Source organism: Perna viridis, chromosome 4, assembly GCF_037379345.1.
Source record: "Perna viridis isolate PV_CMFRI_1.1 ecotype Kerala chromosome 4, ASM3737934v1, whole genome shotgun sequence".
Taxonomy (NCBI): Eukaryota; Metazoa; Mollusca; class Bivalvia; order Mytilida; family Mytilidae; genus Perna; species Perna viridis.
In genome coordinates, this window is record NC_142448.1 from 12,012,274 (window position 1) to 12,037,947 (window position 25,674).

Here is a 25,674-nt window from a genome sequence, read left to right on the forward strand (position 1 = left end):
TTTTGTTTGTTTGTTTGTTGGGGTTTAACGTCCAAGCAGCAATATTTCAGCTATATTCAGACGATGAACATGAAATTGATGATAAAATGAACATGAAATGATGATGAAATGAAAAAGGGATGGGACACAAGTACAGTGGGGTCGACAAATTTTGATTGCCACTAGAAATAGGGAGAGATGGGTAGGGTCGGGCAATTTAGCCTCCTGTGGTGGAGCACTATGGTTCCTACTCCGTGAGAATACCACAGTAGGGTTCTTTAATGTGCGAGGAACGTGGCATCTTTCCCAACACGGTGCACCTCTATGGTTTGCCGTCAGGTTTTCCATATTATAGCCTGACAACCCCAGCATGTAACACGCCAGGGGTACCCCATTCCACCACCTGGGGCACACATCCCAGTTGCTTTGTGGGCAGAGCGCCCTAGCCCCTGGCTAGGGTTCTGAGCACTATTTAGTCGCCTTTTACGACGAGCTTAGCGCTGCTGCAGGCCTATACTTTTAACACCCGAACCTGCACAGGGACAATCTATATAATTTTTATATCAAAAGTGCAACACCCAAAAACTAAGACTGGTTATGTGATCTATAACAGTTTCTGAACAAGAAATAAAACTGAATTAGGTGGGTTTTTTGACATTCATGCATCACCTCCTGTCTGATTCAAAATTGTGATAAACTTTGGCTAAAAAAATACCAAAGCATCAAAACCAGAAGGTCAATTTAGAGGCATCAGAATCCAAAGACAGGTCATAAATATGTGAGCAAGATATATAGACAATCCAAAATTTAGACAGCAGAATAAAATACAATTTCATTTTAAGAACTGAAGAAAAGAAAAGCATAAGAAGAACTAGAACACTTGTAATATAAATTTTTGCAATAAACTGAGAGTGACAGCAGAAAGGGTAAGCATGTCCTTTTCTGTCATCACATTCCAGTTATTGCCAAGTTTGGTTGGTTGTTTTATTTAAACTAATAATGATAATGGCTATAAACTTCTGTTCCTAGAAGCTTATTAGTCAGTATCCTTGCTCTACTAAAAATGTTTATATCACCGGCACGAAGGTAATTGATTAAATATGAAATGTGTACTACAAAGGCTAGAGATGTTAGTATATTGTCACTAAGAGAAGGGATATTACAATTGGAAAGTAAAAATCATCATGTTTGTTTTAAAGTTTCAATTTCAAATGTCCTGTGTCATCTATGCATAGATTATGGTGTAGGTTTGATGAAGGTGTCTCTTGATTTTTAAGTTCATTTGGGTAGATCAAATCTAAGTCATCCTTAAAGTTAAGATTATTCAAAACATGTTATCTTAATAACAGAAATTGAACTTAAAGGACTGGGCTAGTCTTTTTGTATCAGCCCTTGTAAAAACTCAACTTCCTATATATTAATATACAGGTAGAAGCAGAATGGCCAAGAGTAGGACACATTTTTTATACCCCCGCCACAGAAAGTGGCAAAGTATGAAGTGACACCCTTTAAAAGTTGTAAGTTTGCCCATCTTTCTGTCCTCAATTGTTCTCCTGTGAATAACTTAAGAAGATATTTAAGGTTCTTTTTCAAATTTTGTATATCAATTTAGTATAAAATCCAGATCAAGTTGGAATTTCAGTTGATCAGATTATTTACACAAAAATTATGTTAATTTTAGGTTGTTTTTAATCCCCCCCCCCAGATTGTTTGCAATCTGTTAGGGTATCATTTAATGTCCAATTATATGCCCTTTTTTCCCATATGTATTCTGTTGCGCACACCTGTCATTCTAACCGGACACAAATATTGTCAACAAGAAAATCCAACATTTTAACATGATTGGTCTCAGAGCACTTTTAATTTGAGTCAGTGTGGTTTTTCACAAAATTGATGAAAGATGATCATTTCTGTGAAACATTTGCTTAGGTGCCCTAAGGATATTGTAAAAGACATTAGTTCAGAAAGATAAAAAATTCTAGAGAGACTGAAATATCAGAAAATGTTTATATGAAAGCCTGTGTACATGAATATTGCCAAAGGAGTTTCATCCTTTTAACAGGAAGATTTCATTAAGAATTTCAATAAAACTTGGTGTGGTTGGCCATTAGCAACAGTTTTTAAATTAATTTGAGCAGATGATGCCCTTTTCTGAACATTCATGCTTTTAAGTCACGAGAAAATTTTCTTTTTGAAGAAACTGTATTCTTCATTAACATCAAAAGGAGGTAGCCATTAGCCATCATGTCACAACACAGTAACAAGTTCTTCAGGGTTTTATTGATGGTTAACAACTAATTAGTGTGGTAAGAGTAAGCTCAATGGTTAAGAACAATACAGGAATCAATCAGAATTTTCTTAGATTATTTTTTATTTGATATTACCTTTTATATCGTCTTTTTGTGTTTCTGGAAATTTATATTTTAACCCTAATCTAATACTTCACATTGTCAAGACTTTGTTCACTGGGATCAAATATGGAAATTTTAGAATGATCAGTAGTCATACTTTCTTCTGAGTCATCTTTGGAATGAATTTTTCAGGTGATTTGATATTGATGTCTATTAGGTCTGTTATTGATTATAAATTGAAATCATAATCTTATGTTAACTGTTTTCAAAACATTTCATCTCTAAAATAACTGAATTATTAACATATTGAAGATGTCCACCTCCTATTATACAGCAGTTTGTATACATATTGAAGATGTCCATCTCCTATTATACAGAAGTTTGTATACGTATTGAAGATGTCCACCTCTTATTATAGAGAAGTTTGTATACGTATTGAAGATGTCCACCTCCTATTATAGAGAAGTTTGTATACGTATTGAAGATGTCCACCTCTTATTATAGAGAAGTTTGTATACGTATTGAAGATGTCCACCTCCTATTATAGAGAAGTTTGTATACGTATTGAAGATGTCCACCTCCTATTATAGAGAAGTTTGTATACGTATTGAAGATGTCCACCTCCTATTATAGAGAAGTTTGTATACGTATTGAAGATGTCCACCTCTTATTATACAGAAGTTTGTATACGTATTGAAGATGTCCACCTCCTATTATAGAGAAGTTTGTATACGTATTGAAGATGTCCACCTCCTATTATAGAGAAGTTTGTATACGTATTGAAGATGTCCACCTCCTATTATAGAGAAGTTTGTATACGTATTGAAGATGTCCACCTCCTATTATAGAGAAGTTTGTATACGTATTGAAGATGTCCACCTCCTATTATAAAGAAGTTTGTATACGTATTGAAGATGTCCACCTCTTATTATAGAGAAGTTTGTATACGTATTGAAGATGTCCACCTCTTATTATACAGAAGTTTGTATACATATTGAAGATGTCCACCTCCTATTATAGAGAAGTTTGTATACATATTGAAGATGTCCACCTCCTTTTATAGAGAAGTTTGTATACATATTGAAGAAGTCTACCTCTTATTATAGAGAAGTTTGTATACATATTGAAGATGTCCACCTCCTATTATACAGACATTTATTTCCTACATTTTTGATATGTTGAACTGAGCTATTTTTCAACAGTGTATGCTATCATTAGGACATAAGGAAATCTATAATCCATGCTGTAATTTTGAAACTTGCTTAGTGCTTATTTACATAATGAAGACACTGACAAATTTATGATAGTGATGCGGGTCAAGACATGTATTGGTCTTGTTTTTTTTTTTGTAATGCAGCTGAAGTTTTGTTTACATCTTACACCTTGAATTAAACGCCATAAATCTTATAACTTGTCACAATTATTCTGTCAATAGTGAAGAAACAGGATACAGTAGTTTAATTATGCAACCAACAGATTCTTGGCAGCATGTATTTAGCTGTTCTCAGATGACTGTACCTCCACATAAATAACAGTTAAGGTAACATAACACTGAAATTGATTGAGGATTTCTGAATGAAGCAAATGATTATTTGAAATTTACTTAATTTTAAGGTCAATAATTGGTATTTATTTAAATGATTCTGGGTTAATATCTTCTGAAAGGAAAACATAAAGAAAGATACAGGAAATAAAGTCACTTTATGGGTAGGAAGACAGTCACAGAAATCAGGTCAAAAATATTTTAATAACATTAATTCTTTATATGAAATTAATAAATATGTAACTGAATTCTGGTATAATATATAAGTACTGTAAGTATATCAATAAACATAATCATATCTTTTCTAAAATCAGATATTAAAAGAGTGATGTCAATTCATATGCATAAAACGTAACTTGGTTTAAATGACAAATACATGTTACCATGTATTTTTAGACAAAAGGAAAGATAGGTTGTAATTCCAGAGAAAAAAAAAATTTGGGTTCTTAAAACTGTAAATTCAAAAAAGTTTGCCTCTTTTTCATGTGATATTTCTTTCTGTGTCTTTCTTTACATGACTTTGTTATGACTCTTCTCCTACATTAATAGTAATCAGGATTAAGATATCTGTCAAGTAATACAATGCTGGTGTAACCAGTAAGAGGACAAAGTTGAATATTGCCATTTTTTAGGAACCGCACCTTTTACAGTTTTACAGATGCTGTTAACTAGGATTTATTTTTATGCCTCCGTGACAAATTGCCGAGGGGCATATTAATTTACCCCTGTCCGTCTGTCCGTCGGTCCAGATTACACATGATCATGGCTTGTCCGGCTATCTCCTCGTACAAATTTTGAACGACATCTGAAATATTGTACAGGATATTTCTACACATGATGAAGGTGTGCAGGGCCAAATGATTTTGATTTTCGTGAAATATTACGGAAATTGGTGATAGTTACACTTAGTCATTTTACTCAGAAATAGGGCTATTTGGCTTGTCCAGCTATCTTCTCGTACAGTTTTTGAACTACATCTAAAATATTTTACATGATATTTCTACACATGATAAAGGTGTGCAGGGCAAAAGGATTTTGATTTTTGTGAAATATTACGGAAATTGTTGATAGTTACACTTTGTCATTCTACTCAGAAATAGGGCTATATGGTTTGTCCGACTATCTACTCGTACAGTTTTTGAACTACATCTGAAATATTTTACATGATATTTTTACACATGATGAAGGTGTGCAGGGCGAAAAGATTTTAATTTTTGTGAAATATTACGGAAATTTGTGATAATTACACTTAGTCATTTTACTCAGAAATATATGGATCATGGCTTGTCCGGCCATCTCTTTGTACAGTTTTTGAACTACATCTAAAATATTTTACAGGATATTTCTACACATGATGAAGGTGTGCAGGGTCAAAGGATTTTGATTTTCATGAAATATTATGGAAATTGGTGAAAGTTACTTGTTTTCGTCAAAAATAGGGCTATATGGCTTGTATGGCTATCTCTTTCTGTAGTTTTTGAACTACATCTAAAATATTTTTTGCAGGATGTTTCTACACATAATGATGGTGTGCAAGGTCATAGGATTTTGGTTTTTTGTGAATGTTTTGGAAATTGGTGAAAGTTAGACTTTGTTATTTTTGTCAGAAATATATATCAAGCAGCAAAGTTAGGGATTTGTTATGGTGGGTATTAACATTTTTTATGTGTCCATTAATACATCCATCAGTTCTCTTTTTCTCATCGCAACTAGTCTGACACTAATATGACACTATGTGGCCAGAATACAATATGTAGATATGCAAATATTTAGGAATTTCTGATCCTCAAATTGATCCCCAGACCATGAGTAACACAAGTCTTGGAAGGATTTTTGAATCTGCAAACCATGGCTTCATACAAAAATAAATATGTTCCTAATTTGGCAAATCTAGCGAGCGGGGGCATCATTAGTGTCTAACAGACATATTTGATTTACTGAAAAAAAATATCACCACTAACAAATGAGGCGGGGGCTCCTGTGATAAGCAGGGCTTCGATTTCTTCATTTACTTATAAATTTAAAAGGTTTTAAGCAGGGACTTTATATAGTCCCCGGTTAAAGATAGGAAACTAGTAAGATCCACATTACTCACTCAGGTTGCTGACTGGTATTTTACTACACATACATATGTTATCCATTTAGGTCACCGTTACACCATCCTCAGGTTAACTTCCTGTCAGACTGAAATTATGCACTTGGTACTTCTAAGGTCAGAGGTTAAATTTGTATAGTTTACCAGTATGAAGACTTTGTCCTCTATAATGGATTTCAATTCTTATTGTGTAGTGTGTGGTTTTCAAAATTATTGCTTGGAAATTTACATAAAGACTTACTCTTGAATGACTATATATATGCCACTTAAACTCCCACATTGTGGACTTAGTGGTTATTGTTATGCCACTTAAACTCCCACATTGTGGACTTAGTGGTTATTGTTATGCCACTTAAACTCCCACATTGTAGACTTTGTGGTTATTGTTGTGCCACTTAAACTCCCACATTGTAGACTTTGTGGTTATTGTTATGCCACTTAAACTCCCACATTGTTGACTTTGTGGTTATTGTTATGCCACCTAAAACTCCCACATTGTAGACTTTGTGGTTATTGTTATGCCACTTAAACTCCCACATTGTTGACTTGGTGGTTATTGTTATGCCACCTAAAACTCCCACACTGTGGACTTTGTGGTTATTGTTATGCCACTTAAACTCCCACATTGTAGACTTTGTGGTTATTGTTATGTCACTTAAGCTCCCACACTGTGGACTTTGTGGTTATTGTTATGCCACTTAAACTCCCACACTGTGGACTTTGTGGTTATTGTTATGTCACTTAAGCTCCCACATTGTGGACTTTGTGGTTATTGTTATGCCACTTTGAAATCCCACATTGTAGACTTGGTGGTTATTGTTATGCCACTTAAACTCCCACATTGTAGACGTGGTGGATAAATTTGCGTAATTAGTACAACAAAAGTGGGAAACCTTCTCAAAGAGGGAGATCGACCCAAAAAGAGGGAGTCTCCCTTTTAAAGTCAGGGTTAACAGGTATGGCCGTGTTATGCCAATAAAATTCCCACATTGTAGACTTGGTGATTAGTTGTTCTCCACATATAGATTGAGATAATAAAAAATTGCTAATAGATCAAATTAAATCCTTGCTTTAGAACTCATTGTAGCATCCTTTTGATAGATAAGAGAGAAAAAAACATGATTTTGAAAACGAAGTGGGTCAATAATAACAACTGGAATCTGTTTTGGGAATAATATTGGTTTTGGTAATTAGATTTTCTAATATATTCCTAAAATGGAGCTGACATGGGAATTATGTTTCAGTTCTTATTGATCTTAGAATGCAAAATGGCTTTATTTTATATATGTAATAAACTTCAAATAGGAACAATCTCCATCCATACACTTATTATCTAACCAGTAGTTATGTCACCAGCCAGTGAAGTCTAACCATGATATACCAGTAGTTATGTCACCAGCCAGTGAAGTCTAACCATGATATAATTATGTCACCAGCCAGTGAAGTCTAACCACGATATACCAGTAGTTATGTCACCAGCCAGTGAAGTCTAAGCATGATATTCCAGTAGTTATGTCACCAGCCAGTGAAGTCTAGCCATGATATACCAGTTATTATGTCACCAGCCAGTGAAGTCAAAACCATGATATAATTATGTCACCAGCAGTGAAGTCTAACCATGATATACCAGTAGTTATGTCACCAGCCAGTGAAGTCTAACCATGATATAATTATGTCACCAGCCAGTGAAGTCTAAGCATGATATACCAGTAGTTATGTCACCAGCCAGTGAAGTCTAACCATGATATACCAGTAATTATGTCACCAGCCAGTGAAGTCGAAACCATGATATAATTATGTCACCAGCAGTGAAGTCTAACCATGATATACCAGTAGTTATGTCACCAGCCAGTGAAGTCTAACCATGATATAATTATGTCACCAGCCAGTTAAGTCTAAGCATGATATACCAGTAGTTATGTCACCAGCCAGTGAAGTCTAACCATGATATACCAGTAATTATGTCACCAGCCAGTGAAGTCGAAACCATGATATAATTATGTCACCAGCAGTGAAGTCTAACCATGATATACCAGTAGTTATGTCACCAGCCAGTGAAGTCTAAGCATGATATACCAGTAGTTATGTCGCCAGCCAATGAAGTCTAACCATGGTACAGTTATGTCACTATCCATTGAAATGCAACCATGATATTGTTATTTTACAAGTCAGTGGCAGTGAAGCACAATACAGATGATACAATGTTAGGATTTCCTAGTAAAAATCAGTGTCATACAGTACAGTTACTGACAAACTTATGGAAGGAATTGTACATAATTTCATTGGGCATATTATGATTATGTTGTTCTAATTTTATTTTGATTGGTTGTTACTTTACATTTGAAAATAGTTATATTCTTCATCTCTGAAAAGGAAAGTCAGTTATTGGTCTAAATTTCTCAAGCCACCTTTATTCTTGTAGGACTGACATCTGCATTTCCTATCCAAACCTCACATCTATAGAACTATTCTCTGTCCTGCCCAACCTCACTTCTGTGGGTTTAATCTCTGCCTTGTCCATCCTTCATTGTTATACGACTTATTTCTTAATTACTCAATGCAGAACAGTGTCTGACTTTCATGACTTGACCATTTACTCCTGTTTGATTACTCACTGCTGTACAGTGTCTGACTTCCATGACTTACTACATTAGATAACTGTAGAATGTAAACATTACTATTACCATAAACGCTGAGTTCCAACAAAGCCTTAGACTGATGGATGAACTTCTGATGTTAAGAGATAATTTCTGTAATTATTACCAGGAGATATATTTTGTATGTTTGTAAAAATAAATAATGATTCCTATCAACTCCTATATGGTCACAAAAATGGATTTCCTGTAGGGTTTTATGATTGTTGGAAATGATGTATTAGTAGTTTTGGATTTGACAGATATTTGTCTGTATGGAACACAGTCTGAATGGGTTCAGATTATGGATGTTTGTGAAAAAATTGATGGGATGTTTGATTCCTTCATTAGATTTTGAGAGGAAAATTGTAGTTTACATGAAAGAGCAGTGTTCATTATGTTAAAGGCTATTAAAAGAAGAGATGTTTCTCTGCTTTATGACCATATAAATTTGCATTAGTATTTTATCAACGTAAGAAAACAAAGTAATTTTATGGCATCAAACCTACATGATTTTATCCAAATGGTTAGGATTAGTGATTATATGACATTTCTACAATGAAAAATTTAGTGTAAGTTTGTCTGGTTTAGAAGGTGTGTACTGGCAAGTTAGAGTGGAATCTATTTTTGTATTTGTTTTTGTTTTTGTTTATTGAATGGTTTGCTACTTGTCTAATTGATCTTATAAAATTCAACAAACTAATTGTAATAATCTAAATAAGCCTAAATAATCAATTTAATGAGACTGTATTCATTGTTTTTCAGGTAGTTTTTATGAACTTTACCCTCGTCATCGAACTCTAATCAGTATTAACAAAAGACACACAGGAAAGACAAACAAGGAGTTTAATATGCGACACGACTGGAACTCCTTGTTAAGTAACGATGAATCCTTGCTCTTCCGCCATTATTCCAAAGAAATGTTTCCACCAGCTGATGTTCTTTTAAAATATTTGAAAGACTATACACAGAAAAACCATTTAAAAGTGCAGTATAATACAAATGTCCGAAACATCCAGAAATCTCCAAGTAATGACACAAAGCATGGGTACATATACCAGTTTGAAGATCAAAATGATCATAGATATAATTGCTCGTAAGTATAAAAAATGAAAAAATGGAGAAAAGTAGTAATAATGTTCAGATAGTTTTTAATTTAGGAAGAAAATTATTATACCACATTGCAAGTTCATTATTAGGTAGAAAAGTATAAATTGTTTGTTCTAAATAGTGCTTCATGCCTATAACATACCAGTTTTTTTCGCCCATCAAAGGTTGGTTGTATTATCGTATAGAAATGTCTATCAGTCTGTTCACGTTAACATGTCATACCATAACTAAAGAACCCCTTGTTCAATAAGCTGCAAACTTTAAGCATTTGTTTGTTATCTCTATGCTTGTTAGAGAAAATCTGACTTTATATAAAAAAAAAAAAACAAAAAAAAACAAGGGAGTCAAGGTTTTACGTGTCGTACCATATTTTGGAAATGACATTTTGGATTTACTTCAAGCTATACACAGCTATTTGTTACGATTGTTTGAAGGCCTGTACTCATTTTGGAGAAATTTTATAGTTTTGGGACTTGTTTTTCTGTTTTAGAGATTTTTTTCCATATGTCACACAGAAACTTTAGAACCTCTTGTAATTCAAACTTTAAAACTTTACACAATTGTTTATCATAATGGTCAATGCTTTTTTAAGAAGATTTGGTTTTTAGTTTCTGAGTTATTGGACTTTTCCATATTTTATATAGACCAGACATTGTTTGTTGTGGTGGTCTTACAATCTGTATAATTTTTAGGTAAAGTTCCAGTTTTAGTTTCTGAGTTATGGGACTTTATTTGAAAATATTTGCATGTCATCCCACATTTGGGAATTGGCATGTTTGATTTACTTTAAACTTCACACAGCTATTTGTTAGAATTGTTTTAAAGTATGTAGACATTTTGGTGATATTTCTATGTTAGTCTTTTTGGAAGTATAGGGTGTACTAATATTTTGACAGTTTTTTTCACAGGCTACACCATTACTTAAGAATCCAATGTACAATAAACTTCAAACTTTACACTATTGTTAATAATAATAGTGTAACAGTCTGTATATTGAGAAATTTCAATATTTAGCTTAAGAGTTATGAAAAAATTGATGGGATGTTTGATTCCTTCATTAGATTTTGAGAGGAAAATTGTAGTTTACATGAAAGAGCAGTGTTCATTATGTTAAAGGCTATTAAAAGAAGAGATGTGTCTCTGCTTTATGACCATATAAATTTGCATTAGTATTTTATCAACGTAAGAAAACAAAGTAATTTTATGGCATCAAACCTACATGACATTTCTACAATGAAAAATTTAGTGTAAGTTTGTCTGGTTTAGAAGGTGTGTACTGGCAAGTTAGAGTGGAATCTATTTTTGTATTTGTTTTTGTTTTTGTCTATTGAATGGTTTGCTACTTGTCTAATTGATCTTATAAAATTCAACAAACTAATTGTAATAATCTAAATAAGCCTAAATAATCAATTTAATGAGACTGTATTCATTGTTTTTCAGGTAGTTTTTATGAACTTTACCCTCGTCATTGAACTCTAATCAGTATTAACAAAAGACACACAGGAAAGACAAACAAGGAGTTTAAGAGTTATGGGCCTTTATATTTATGATGGGAGTTTAATTTAGATGTCACACTGTAACTCCATTGTGGGGACTGGGGATGTCACACTGTAACTCCATTGTGGGGACTGGGGATGTCACACTGTAACTCCATTGTGGGGACTGGGGTATTATGAGCTCATGGCATAAATGGCCAGCCTGTGGTAAAACAATGATAAAATGAAGTTTTCATGATTTATTTCATAAATAAACAGTTGTACCAATTATTTCATCCCAGGTGATAGTGATTCTAATAGGACTGTTTTTTTTTATATTTTTGAACAGACACAGCCTATGTGCTACAAGATGTGGCAACTGTTGGAGTAAGATTATGTTGTGACATCTATAAAATTTGGTAAATTGTCTAAATGACATTGCACATGTTTATGATGTTGGTCATATGTTTATCACTATTTTACCACAGCTGTGGTCTGAAGAGCTTTGCAGCACGGCATATTAGATTCTTTTTCGTCTTCTAAATAAGTTCCAGTCCCAACTGTCATTGAAAGTCTGGGAATAATATATGTATCATTCCTTTTATTTTCAGAGTTTTGGTATTAGCTACAGGTGTATGGGTACCTAATATACCCAATCTACCTGGTATAGACTATGCAGAGGGGTATGAATCCATGTCCTTAAATCCTGAAGACTATGAGGGTAAAAATGTCCTTATACTTGGTAAGGATACTTTATTGAAACAACAAGACTCTCTATGAATTAGTGTCCATTGTATAATTCTAAATTAGAATGTAAAATATTTTCCATGAAGAATCAACGTAAGTATAGATTCTTCTTCAGTAAGGAGTGGTTTTAATGATTTCTCCATTCAAGATGATAAAACTTAGTTTCAGAATCCAAGCTTTAGAGAACTAGTTAAAATTAAAATTTAGCTTTAGAGAATGGAGAAATGATTTAAATCAAGACTGCTGTAGGAAAATAAGTTTCTGCCATGAAACCAGTAGATTTTTGAAAAATGTAAAATGGCGGGAAATCACACACAGAAATTTTAACTCCCTGTGATTAAAAAATGACATGCATTTTGTAATCACCTGTTTAGAATGGAAGAATTCAGATTAACCACAGACAATAACACAATTTATAATGTGTTTTGTTATAAATAACAAATTTCTTCACTACAAAGCTTAATTACTGCTTTAAAATGATTCTTGATTTTGTTGCATTAGTGCAGAATTTTGCTTCAGCAAGAAAGTTCTCAAAAAGTGTCCACAAATAACTATATTAACTTATTTGTAGTATTGAAAATTTTGATGCATAACAACAAACCCATTATCAGATTTGACAAATCATGTTCAGTATTCTCCTAAAACTTCATGACTCTTATTAATATCTCTGCACTGTATATAGTTGAGATTAGATTACCCATCTTTATGTTATTGACAACCCAAGCAAAGATTATTACATATAAAAGGTTTCAGTATTCCTGAGGAAGGCAGGAAATTAATGCCCTTCATGTCAGAAAAAAATGACCATCCCTTGAAAATTATGATGAATTGTTTGTCTTTTGTACAGCATTGGACTTAACTATCTTGCTTTAATTGATTGTTCGGATGAGCCTGTTATTTAGAATGTGAAAATGATGAAAGTTCTGATTACCATGAATAATTTGATTAATTTGAAAGCATATCAAGCATTATTCATGTTTGGATATAAATCATAATTAAAGTCCAAGCCCATCCATTAGCTAACAATCATTCTGTTAACACAGTTTCCTCTTTCTAGCAAAGGTACATTTTATATTCTGTCATATATATTAGGTGTGTGACCATGTTAAGCACCTTCGCTAATTTTAATCATCTGATTTTGTATGATGGCTAACTATTAGAGGCATATCACCCGAAAGACAAAGGTACTGTCAGAACTCAAAATATATTTTTCCTGTCAGATTTGTAGCACAGTTTCCTACACCATCTAAAAATGAGAAAATGTCTCAACTGTACTGGGTACAGCCTTATTCTAGTTAAAGAATAAGTTTATAGGGCACATAATTTGTTTTCTGTCTCAAGCTAAATGATGAGATATGATGTAGCTTTGATATAAGTTAAGAAAAAAATGTTTGAGCCAGCACACACCTATTGAATTATTTTAATAACCGTTTTAATACACATTTCCAGTATATTAAATTCTTGAGAGTCACGGATAGAGTGCTTTTAGATAATGGCTAATATACAACTTTACATCTAACTTTATTCATCTCAAGAAATGCTATAAAAAGCTCAGATCTTTGACATATATATATTTATATTCTAGACTTGTTGCATTTATTTTATGACTGACTTAATGTCATAATCTCATATGACTTATTGTTAGATTAGTCTGCTGATGTATTGGTGATGTTTAGAATCTTTTAATTACAAACATTGATTATTGCTGAACATCTATCACTGATAATAACTTGACCCACGGTTACAGTAACTTTTGTAGATATAATGTGTCTTCATCGATGAAAATGTTCTTGAACAGGGAAAGTACAAAAGTAGAAACAGTGACTAGAATTATGATCAACATAATTACAATGTCATAATTTAGCAACATGTACTACAATAAAAACCAATAGAAAAGAATAATAAGGTGTGATTTACATTTTATAGTAAAATCTATACAATTTATATGGTATGTGAGCTTGATGAGTATGGAAAACAATTGATATTAGGACTTTAAAAGTATGAAGTTATTAAGATGAATTAAAAGGGAGGGGTTACAGATAGAAATAAGCAAGAAGTGTGATATTTAATGGACTCATTGAGGATTGGGGCGAATAGAAATAGTTTGTGGTGATGAAGTGTAACTAAATGAAAGAGAAATGAGTGAGTGAAAGAAGAGAAAAAGAAGAGATATGTTAAATTGGATTGATAAAATACTAAATATGGAGATAGTGTGGATTAAGAAGAATCATTGAAGAATTTAAGATTGGTTGATATGGATGGATGGTAGTTCAGAAGAATGGGTTGGTTAAGGTGGATGGGTGGGAGTTTAGAAGAATTGGTTGGTTGAGGTGGATGGATTGGAGTTGAGAAGAATGGATTGATTGAGGTGGATGAATGGGAGTTGAGAATGGGTCGGTTAAGGTGGATGGATGGGAGTTGAGATTGGGTTGGTTGAGGTGGATGGATGGGGGTTGAGAAGAATTGGTTGGTTGAGGTGAGGTAGTGGCTGAGGAAATGAAGTGGAGTGTGTTTAGGATATGAAGATTGATGGAAGTTGTTGATGGGAGTTGAGAGAAATGGATTAAAGATATAAAGATTGATTTATATGGATTGGTGAAGTAGAGAAGTGAAAGTGGAGAGGAATGGTAAGAGAATATGAAGAATGCTTTTGGTGGATTTTTTAATTAGAGGCAGTGTGAGGGGAGAACAATGGTTGAGGGATATGAAATTTTATTTAAGAGGAATGGTGAGGTAGAGTCAGTTGGAGTGGAGAGGAATAGGTGAAGGATATAAGGATTGATTGAAGTAGATTGATGGATGTTGAGGGGAATAGGTGAAGGATATAAAGTTTGATTAATGATGATTCCTTAGGTATATGTAGTGGGAGTGGAGAAGAATGGGTGAAGGATATGAAGTTTGGTTTATGATGGTTGGTAAGGTTAATGTAGTGGGAGTGGAGAGGAACGGGTGAAGGATATGAATGGAGAGGAACTGGTGAAGGATATGAAGTTTGATTGAAGTGGATTAGTTAGGTAGAGGAAGTGGGAGTGGAGAGGAACGGGTGAAGGATATGAAGTTTGATTGAAGTGGATTAGTTAGGTAGAGGAAGTGGGAGTGCAGAGGAACGAGTGAAGGATATGAAGTTTGATTGAAGTGGATTAGTTAGGTAGAGGAAGTGGGAGTGGAGAGGAACGGGTGAAGGATATGAAGTTTGATTGAAGTGGATTAGTTAGGTAGAGGAAGTGGGAGTGGAGAGGGGTGAAGGATATGAAGTTTGATTGAAGTGGATTAGTTAGGTAGAGGAAGTGGGAGTGGAGAGGGGTGAAGGATATGAAGTTTGATTGAAGTGGATTAGTTAGGTAGAGGAAGATGAATAGGCATAGGAAATTGAAATAGATTTAGATTTGTGAGACAGAGGCAGTCAGACTTACGTTAAAGTGAGTGGTATGAAAATTGATTGTCATGTTTGATAGTGAAATCTTTTGAAGCCAATACTATATACAAGAAGAAAGTTATGAAAAGGAAGAGAAAGAGTTACATGAACTGTATGGTATGAACAGAAGTAGATAAGGGACTATGCATAGCTTATAATGATAACTAAACACTTTCCTCTTTCTACAATATCCAGTATGAAAGGCACTTTGCATTGCTTATAATGATAACTGAACACTTTCCTCTCTCTACAATATCCAGTATGAAATTTGGTCAAATTTTGGAACTTAACAAGATCTTCGTATTGTTCTTGTTTATCAATATTTCACTATATAACCTATGAATGTAAAATTTAGTTCTGAGATTTTCACTTATGCACAATCTCTCTTATAAGATTTTGGTTATGTTTTTATGAGAAATGTTATCTTGTCAATTACAAGGACCATTTAAACAAACATTGTGTAATAAAAGTGCCATGAGTTCTTTTACACTAATTATTTCTATCACAGAAGTTAAATTTATTGGTTCCTCTATAGAGAAAACATATCATTATCATTATATGAGAAAAAATCTTGTTCATTTTGTAATTCTGCTCAATTAAGTCTGGTTATATTACACTGAAAGGAAGAGTTATGGCAAATCATTTAATACAGTTGGCATTTATTGCAAGAGTAAATCATTGGAAAAACCAACAGCGATATTTAAGCTTGACCACACATTACCATTTAAGTTTAGACTTTCAGGAGGCAGCAGTCTGACTGCTTATTTTTTTTTTACTATATCTGTCAACAATCTCTTGTCTGTTACTGTTTTAATGGTTAAACACTTCACAATCAGTAAAGGAAACTAATGATGTTTTCTGAAACATCTTGACTATTGGCATTTTGAAGACTTTTGGACCATTGACTCATTCATTGTAATTTACATACCAAACCATCCTGTTAATGATGCACTATTGATTTCTTTCAACTTTTAAGATTAAAAATTATGATTTTTTGTGTGCTCTTATCAAAAGTTCATAATTAACCTTCTTATTGCATATTAATTACAAGTCTAAGAATTAGGTAGTTGGTGAAACATGGTAAAATAATCATCACTTTGACAATATAATGTTACTTTTTACACCATCATCATCATTGAATGAAGAACTGGTCTGCCACATCTTTATAATTTCATTAAAATGCTATACAATTTCAAGAAAAGATTACTATCTCAAAAACCTCAATTTTCTAACATTCTAATTAAAATTTTAAACCTTAATTTCCTAATATTCTAATTAAAATTTTCCCATTATCTCCAGTAATACAGAGAAAAAAGTCATTGTTTCAGTAGAAGACTTTTTCATGTTTCATTTTTTCTATTTTGCCTGTTTCTTATAAAGACTTGTTCTTTGAGGAATATCTTACATTGTAAAAAGTGAAATGTCCTTATATTTTTTACTTCAGCTTTTGTAAAAAAGAAGAGAAAAGAGATTCCATAAATATGTGTCTGTCTTGTATATAATATCATATAATAGAGACTGCAAAGCAATGCATTTAGCAATAGTTAAATTAAAGTTCAATACAAATGGCTTTTCTCCTTTGAATGTTTCAATGCTCAGACTAATAACATTCTCTGATGATGATACATTTTCATGACAAGATCGTTTGACAATTTCTTAATCATAAACTGATAGAATGGCCTTTTCATTTCAGCGAGAACCTGGCATTCACACTCGTTACAGTCGATTTTGTCATAATCTTTGAACAATAAAGAAAAATAGATAGGAATGATTGATTTAGCACGATTCTGTATTATTTGGCTGTTCCTAATAGGTCTGTCACAAGTTGATGGGATATTTCTATGGTAGGATATGAGAGTGATGCTTCAAACAAAGCACCAAAGCAAACACTTCAACCCAACTCTTGTTGACATAATATAATTAAAACATTTCAGGCTAATTTTCAGACCTCACACAATTTGATAATACTTCTGTTTTAAGTTAATGTTATATTTCCGTAGGAGCAAAAAGAGATAATCAAAATTGAATTTCCGTGACAATAATTCTTGCTTATTATTTACAATGGAGAATTTACTATATTTTTATTCATTTTACATGTACAAACAATATATTTTAGATACCACGTAGTACCATTTTGAATTGAAATTTTGTTTGAATAGTTCAATGTAAATATTGTGTTTTCATCAAATTAAAATAAGCTCTCTCTCCATATACAGATCACAATCTAACGACAGATAGTTTTTTACCCAGTATTACCCAGTAATTGCCATTGTATGGAGGTGGACTTCAATTAGTAATCAAAAGTGCTTTACATCAGCTATGGTCTCTTATTCTGCATATTGTTATTTTATGTACTTTTATCATTTTGGTTGGGCTCTAGATGAAATTGGCTAAAGTATACATGTAACAAAAGAAATTTCATCTTAGTAATTGATAAGATTTATGTAGACAGACCTATTAAAAGGAGAATGGATATAGTGAATATATCAAAGAGACAACAACTCCACGGGCATGAAAATTGTCAGCTTAAGGCCACCCATAGGTCTTCAATGAATGAAGGAAACCTTGAGACCACAGGGTAGGCTGCAGCTGGCGTCTATATATTTCTGCAGCATAAACTGACCTATCTTTAACATTTTTTATTGTTTGATAAATACTTTTTTTAAGGTCGTGGAAATGCAGCATTTGAAACTGCTGATTCAATATATGGTGCTACAGGTGTAATACATATGGTTGGTAGATCCAGAGTGAGGCTGTCCTGGTCTACTCATTATGTAGGAGATCTAAGGTAAATATAAGTTGTTAAGGTCAGCTGTGGAAGTTGAAGATGGTATTAACAGGAAATAATCAGTTTAAATTTTTATGAAATTTGCTGAAGCAGTTCCAGCAGTAAAATAACATTTAAATTGCAAATTAAAAACAAACAGTCAGTGATTTAATGGAAACACAGTTATAACTGCCATGATTTATTTCTTACAGTGAATATCCCTACTGAGTTTATAATTGCATTATTAAACTGCATTGCTGTCATGATATTGTTCTGGTTTACGTTTGTACTTCTCTATCATATAAAGTTACCAGCAGCATACTGTTATCTTTTATTTCATAAATACAAAGACATCATCATAGTATTTTTCTAGTTGCGTAAAATTTTCTTGCTTATATTTCAATTTTGTCATGACTTATGTGGATCTCTAAGTTGAAACACAGTCAGTGAATCTGAATATCTAATATCCTGTAATTCAGAGATACAGTTCTAATGATGAATTTGGTTCTAGAAGTTCTTCAAAGATGTAATGAAAACTCCAAAGTGTGTATGATAGCAAACAGAGATAATAGGATTGACTTTCTAAACATGGCTGCAGTCCATCAAGCATATTTAATCTGCACCCAAATATTGTATTTTAAATCTAATGGAAAAAACATGGAAGATTGACTCTATTGGGATTAAATTTTCTTAACTTCTTTTTTAGAGCTGTCAATAATGCATTGTTAGACACATACCAGCTTAAATCCCTCGATGGATTGTTAGAAGCTAGTATCGATGAAGTCAAATTTGTTAAGCAGGGTGACAAATTTGTACTTCAGTTCAGAGATGAAGATCAGGGTCCTGGAATTTCTATTGATAACTTTTCCTTACGAGAACCTTATGACAAAATCATTAGATGCCTTGGATTCATGTTTGATTTTTCAATATTGAAGAAGTAAGTGAGGTAGTTGCTGAAGTATAGATTATGTTCAGAAAGTATCAGATTCAGTAAAACTGTTATATAAGGCTCAGGTATTTTTTTTTACATTTTAATGAACATTCAATAGAACCATATCTATCGTACATATTTAGGAACCTGAATATGATGGCAAATTAGTGGAAAAAAATTAATATTCAAATTAAAGATCAGCACACACACATAATGTAGGCATACTTGGCTAGTTCCACAGTCACTATGCATCAAAATATGTTTCTGTAATTCAGGGAGTGTTAACCTGTGATTGGTCAAATTTCATTTATAATCGAATATAAATCTGTATGTAGATTTTTAAGCGAAAGTTATCTATCATTTTATACGATATAAATATGTAAACAAGATGGACGGTATCTGTAAGTTATAATGATATAAAAAATGTTGATCAGGAGAATGACATTTTTCTGTTTCAGTGGAACAACATTATCAACGGGATTAGGAAGAGCTAAGAAATATCCAAAGATTAATCATAATTATGAATCTCCAGATAACCCTGGCATGTATGTTGCTGGAACCGCTACACATTCCTTAGACTTTAGAAAATCAGCTGGAGGATTTATACATGGCTTTAGATATACTGGTTAGTATAGGAATATAGTAATTAATACCCCCAACCCTGCCCCCTTAAAGTGTGCAGGGAGCACCTTGTCTGTCTACAAATTCTTCCTTAAATGCTCAACAAATATATCAATGTAACTTAATTGGAAGGTTAGACATCATATGTAAGCATGCATTAAGAAAATAATTAATTCCAGATGCCTGAAGAGGGAAATAATCTAACTTGAGGGTTAAACATAATAAAACCTTTCATGTTAAACTCCACCTGGACCACTTGATGGGTTTTAATGATATTTTATAAAAGTGATCATATGTATATGTGTTTGAATGAAGGTCAGCAGGAGGGGAGGTCCAACTAAGGGGTTATTATAATGTAAGATGATTTGAAGCAAGGGTATTCTCTCTGTTCAGCTTGTTCACAGTATTTTAAAAAAGTACACATGACTTAGGTATACTTGTTGGTTAGGAATTTGATGTTTGTACAAGATATACTAGTTATAAAGGAATGTGGTCAATTCTACCATAGACACTTTTTTAGCTCACTTGGCCGAAGACCATGTGAGCTATTACATTCTCTTGGCTTCCATCGTCGTTAACAATTTTTCAAAACTTTTCTCCTCTGATACTACTTGACCAATTGAAACCAAACTTGGTATGAATGTTTCTTGGGGTATCCTACATAGAAAAGCATCGCTGCCATTACTAAAGTTAGGGCATAGAGGTCTGACAGTAGTCTTTTTGCATATATCTCCAAAACCATTAGGTTTAGCCAAATTCTGACATGGAGTAAAATTGTTTAGTATGATGAGATCTATCTATGGTCATAAATGTCGTTTTAATAGATTTTTCTATAATTAATGTTATTTTTTTTTCAAAAATCTTCTCCTCTGACATTACTTGACCAATCGGAACCAAATTTGGTATGAATGTTCCTTAGGGTATTCCGCATAGAACTGATGTGGAGTTTTTTATCCTTCAAAAAGTTGGCAGCTGTTCCTAAAAATAGAACATAAGGGTCGGACAGAAGTTTTTTGCATATATCTACAAAACTATTATGTTAAGCCAAATTCTGTCAAAGGGTAAAAGTGTTCAGCATGAGGTCAAATTTACATTATAATCTGTTTAGCCATGTTGGAGTTATTGCTCTTTTTTCATGTTTTATCCCTATTTTTAATATTATTTCTTTCGAAAATCTTCTCCTTTGAAACTAACAGACCAATAAGAACTTTACTTAGTGTGAATGTTCCTTAAGGTATTCTGGGTAGATCTGATGTGGAGATTTTTGATCCATGGAAAAACATGGCCGCTGTTTCTTAAAATAGGACAAAGGGGTCAGTCAGAAGTTTTTCTCTTATATCTCCAAAATTGTTAGGATAAGTCAAATTCTTTCTTTTGCAGAAATGATCCTTATTATATGGTCTACAGAAGTCTTTCAGGGATTGAAGTCAGACAAATCCTTGTTAGAATTATTGCCTTTGAAAGGCAAAAAAATGATGTTCTAAAATTTTTTCAGCCAATATCTTGAAAACTATAATAGATAATAAAAAACTTACAATTGCTGAGATGATCCTTATGAGAAAGCCTGTAAAAGTCTTTGAGGATCAAAGTTGTTGGACGTTTCCTTGTTAGAGTTATTGTCCTTGAAAGGCAAAAAATGAGATTTTTAGCGGTTTTCAGCAATATCTTGAAAACTATAATAGAAAGAAAGGAACTTTCAATTGATGAAATGATCCATATTATAAGTCCTACCAAAGTCTACATGAGTCAAAATTGTTGGACAACTCCTTAATAGAGTTATTGCCCTTGAAAGGCAAAAAATTTAACCAGTTTCTTGAAGAGAAAGATTTCAGATCTTTTTTCTTTTGTGTCTGTATGATAAACTTCTTTCCATCATATCTGTATTACCTGTATTACTTGATATGAAATTAGTCCAAATATCCTCTGACCTTGAAACCTTCTATTTTAATTAGATATAGACATGTTGGGTTACTAATGAAATGAAACGCTTGAATTGTAAATGTTTTGCAATAAAAAAGAAACAAAAAAATTAGACCCTACAATTTTATCATGACAACTATGCTTAACAGATTTCAAAGGTTACTTCAAAGGAGCATTTAATTTTCTTTCACAAAACTTATTAGAGCCGAAGTTAAATTCTGAATTACAGTAGCTAGTGAACTGAAAAACATAGTGAAATTGATCTTGTTTTATACCAGTTATTTATGACAATTTGAAAGAAACTGTATACCCCAATAAATGAAAAGAACTAAATATCGACCATAATTCATTTAAAAAAACAAGGATATTGGTTCAATATAAATATTGGGTTAATTCCTTGGTAATTTATCTAGTATTACACATTAGATTTAAAACATATAATACCAACTGATACAATTGGTGGAATTCTGAATCTTTTTATTTTTTTTTACGTCATTGCTATTTATAGCATGATAACCTTATTAGAAGCATGATATTGCACCTATTAAGAGTATTATTGAGTCAGATCTATGGATGAAATGTGATTATCAAGATCCTAATGAAAAAGTTATTTTTGTCGACCACCATTCAATTGTTCCACACTTAACAATTATATGTTACCATCCCCTAATGTAAGAGTAATAGAGAAATGTCAGATGAAATGATGATACATTAGGAATACCTAATTCCAGACATTGATTAAATCTGTCCTGGATGACTGTGATGGACAAAGTCACAACATGTAGTTATTTTATCAAGGACCCTATGTATTAGGATGTGTTTGTTAGGAGTTATTTGTTTGTCTGTTGTATACAAGTGTTTCAGTACTTATTAACAGTTTTATATTGTAACCCTGATATGGTAACTGTACTGCTAAGGTCATATTACTAGTTATATATTGTAACCCTGATAGTTCATGTAGATATGGTAACTGTACTGCAAAGGTCATATTACTAGTTATATATTGTAACCCTGATAGTTCATGTAGATATGGTAACCGTGGTAACTGTACTGCGAAAGTCATATTACTAGTTATATATTGTAACCCTGATAGTTCATGTAGATATGGTAACTGTACTGCGAAGGTCATATTACTAGTTATATATTGTAACCCTGATAGTTCATGTAGATATGGTAACCATGGTAACTGTACTGCTAAGGTCATATTACTGACTTAAATAACATTTTAAGATTCTTAGATATATACTATATGCAGTTACAAAGTAGTTATTTGTTGTTTTATTGACACCAAGCTCGAACTCCCAAGAAAAACAGAGGTCTCCACAATGCCTTTAACAAGGGTGGAATTCAAGTCTGTGAAAAGCTCTAAATCACCACAAATGAATTAAACTTTTTGTATATGTACGTACGATTATACTCCTACCTTAATTAAACTTTTGTACAAGAGGACCAAAAAGATATACCATGTGACCACCTTAAACCATTAATATTTTTCTGAAGGTTCAGAGGGAGTTATTTGAATATTTTTTCTCTCAATTTTATCAGTGCTTAACCAAAGTCAAGTTGGATTTTAGCAGTTTTTGTACACCCTTAGCATAATATCAATGGAATATTTGTAAGTTTTCTTAAGTAATTATTTTGATAATTTCAGCTCGTGCATTAAGTAAATTATTAGAGAATCGCTACCACAGTGTGCCTTGGACATCAACTACCGCTTCACTTTCACAGCTGTTAAACACAGTACTGAAGCGCATTAATGAAGCTTCAGGAACTTACCAAATGTTTGATGTTTTAGCAGATATCATCATTTTACATGAGTAAGTATTTTATAATTTCTTCAACATGTAGTTTTCTTAGAGGAATAAGTCAAAAGAACTTGACTATGACAATAAGGCTTTTAGTCTTATTTTTGATTGGGCATTTCTAATGTTAGAAGCATTCCAAACTGAAGATTGATTGCATTTAGTTAGCTATTTTATATATACCACATTATATTTACATATTCATTTTTTGAGGTAATTACTTCTAAGTGATTTGAATAGACCCTTACACATTAAATCAGTTAGCAAGGTAGGGCTTTTGGTAGAACAAAATAGTTTTCCTCACAGAAGTGTATATTGAGCATGCTCCATGGATGCTATCTCACAGTTAACACAAAAGGGTCTATAGCTCTCTAGGTAGAATTCTGTCCTACACTATACCAATATGTGCTTCTTTATAAACACTGAACACTTATGTGATCTTTTTGGAGCATTCTTTCAAGTTTGAATTGCTGTTATTTAGGTAAAATTAAATATGTTCTGAAAATTTGTAGTGACAATAGAACATACACCTATCTTGAGGAGTTCCCTGTGAACCTTATCCATGAGTTAGAGAAACATTCTGGTCACAAAGCCAACAGAATCATTGTTCTCGTTATGCAATATGGACGAGATTTTTCTGGACCAGGAAATGATGTCTTCCGTATCAATCGAGCTACAGGGGAACCTTCAGATGCTCACAACTCTAATTTCCTACATCCAGTATTTTATTATTTCGATAGACTGCCCACAGGTAAGTTATACCCTTCACAATATGATATGTGTAACTGTTTAATTCACTGTAGTGTTTAAACAAATCTCTGTATCAAAACAGGAAAAAAAAAACCTATCATTCATAATTTATTTTCTGATTTAATTGTATTCAAATCCTTGTACTAATATTTCTTACATGTAATTTTATAGAATTATGATACTTAAAGCTATATTTTACCCTTTTCATCATATAATATCATTGCATTGGGAATACTTGATGAATTGTCCCCATATTTAGTTTGATTGGTAGTTAATCTTGCTTTGAAATCACATTACAATTGATGTGGCCTGGTTACATTATTCTGACTGGTGGTTGTGTATAATTGTCTTTTATTTTGTCTACAATTACCTTTGTATGATCTTATTACACACAATATTGTTTTCACAGAGCAAGAAATGAAAACAAAAGGATCTGAAACGTTACCAAGGCCTAATATGGTACACCATATTGTTGAGGACTTTCTGACTATATGGGATGCACCAGTCAGCCATATTTTACCGCTGAGGAGATTCCTTGAAGATGTCACAGGTGAAAATCTCCGTCATTTTTTCTCTGATGATTGTATGAAAAGGAGGCTGTTGTTCCAGAGTGCTCCATTCTACTGTGAGGAGGATTTTATGGAAGGACATGGATTGACAGGAACAGAAGATTTAATTAGCCTTATAGAGAATGTTAGAGAGATGTAGTCTGCAGTTGCAAACTAGAATGTCTTTATTTTGCTACAATTGTTATTTCTGATGCAAGGTTTTCTGTTATCAAACTGCTTTTATGAATCACAGTTCTGAAAAAAAGTTAAAGCAGTCTTCAAAAATTAACTCTGAAAATAAAAATATTGGGAGAGAAGATTGAATAGTCTGTATGTCCATGTATATCTCAAGCACATGACCACTTCCGGCTTGGAATACCAGGCTTATTCACGAGGAGAGTGCCTATTCACCTTTTCGTCTTAAAAGAACAAATACAAAAAAATTATTCTTTTAACCAGAATTTAACCTAATACTGTGGTTTCATTAAATTCTGTGGGAATCAATTTTTGTGGGTAGAGGAAAAATGACATTTGTTTGGGTACTTGAATTCATAGTTTGTGTATCAATAAAATTTTTAAAAAGATGATTCCTGTGTAAATCTGGTAAATGTATTACCAAATCAAAGTCTTTTTTGCTGGATATTTAAAAAAAAAAAAAAAAACAACATTTGTAAGCATTTACCTTTTTGCAGAAATGTGTTTCCGAACTCTGGTTTTAATAACAATGGAAGTTATGACACATCTGTAGGAAATTATTACTTTTGTTTCCATTTCCTCGATTACAAGGAAAAGTTCCAAAATTCTTTTTAATGAAAATTCAGGTGCCATTGCTAGATCTAAGTGGAACGAAGATGGTAAAACCATGAGTTCACGGAATGTCACTTGTTACGACATCATTAGTAGAGAGATGGAAACAGCTGAGAATGCCAAATGTCTTTCTAACAGTATACTGACACTACATAACTACGGTAGCTCCAAGGCTAATAA

The 25,674-nt window shown here is 32.8% G+C and overlaps 1 protein-coding gene across 5 annotated transcripts in view; it reads left to right on the forward strand.

Moving 5' to 3' along the window:
- LOC148618875 (FAD-dependent oxidoreductase domain-containing protein 2-like) overlaps positions 1-25,352 on the forward strand; it is a 58,546-nt gene extending 33,194 nt beyond the window's left edge. For all 5 annotated transcript variants that reach the window (XM_088578201.1, XM_088578204.1, XM_088578200.1 and 2 more), the window contains exons 3-10: positions 9,367-9,697; positions 11,798-11,928; positions 18,016-18,136; positions 18,822-19,052; positions 19,505-19,671; positions 23,239-23,404; positions 23,902-24,140; positions 24,549-25,352. In XM_088578201.1, coding sequence (XP_088434327.1) covers positions 9,367-9,697; positions 11,798-11,928; positions 18,016-18,136; positions 18,822-19,052; positions 19,505-19,671; positions 23,239-23,404; positions 23,902-24,140; positions 24,549-24,847 — 1,685 coding nt within the window. In that variant the 3' untranslated portion in view covers positions 24,848-25,352. The remainder of the gene's footprint in view (positions 1-9,366; positions 9,698-11,797; positions 11,929-18,015; positions 18,137-18,821; positions 19,053-19,504; positions 19,672-23,238; positions 23,405-23,901; positions 24,141-24,548) is intronic.
- Positions 25,353-25,674: the final 322 nt, after the last annotated feature.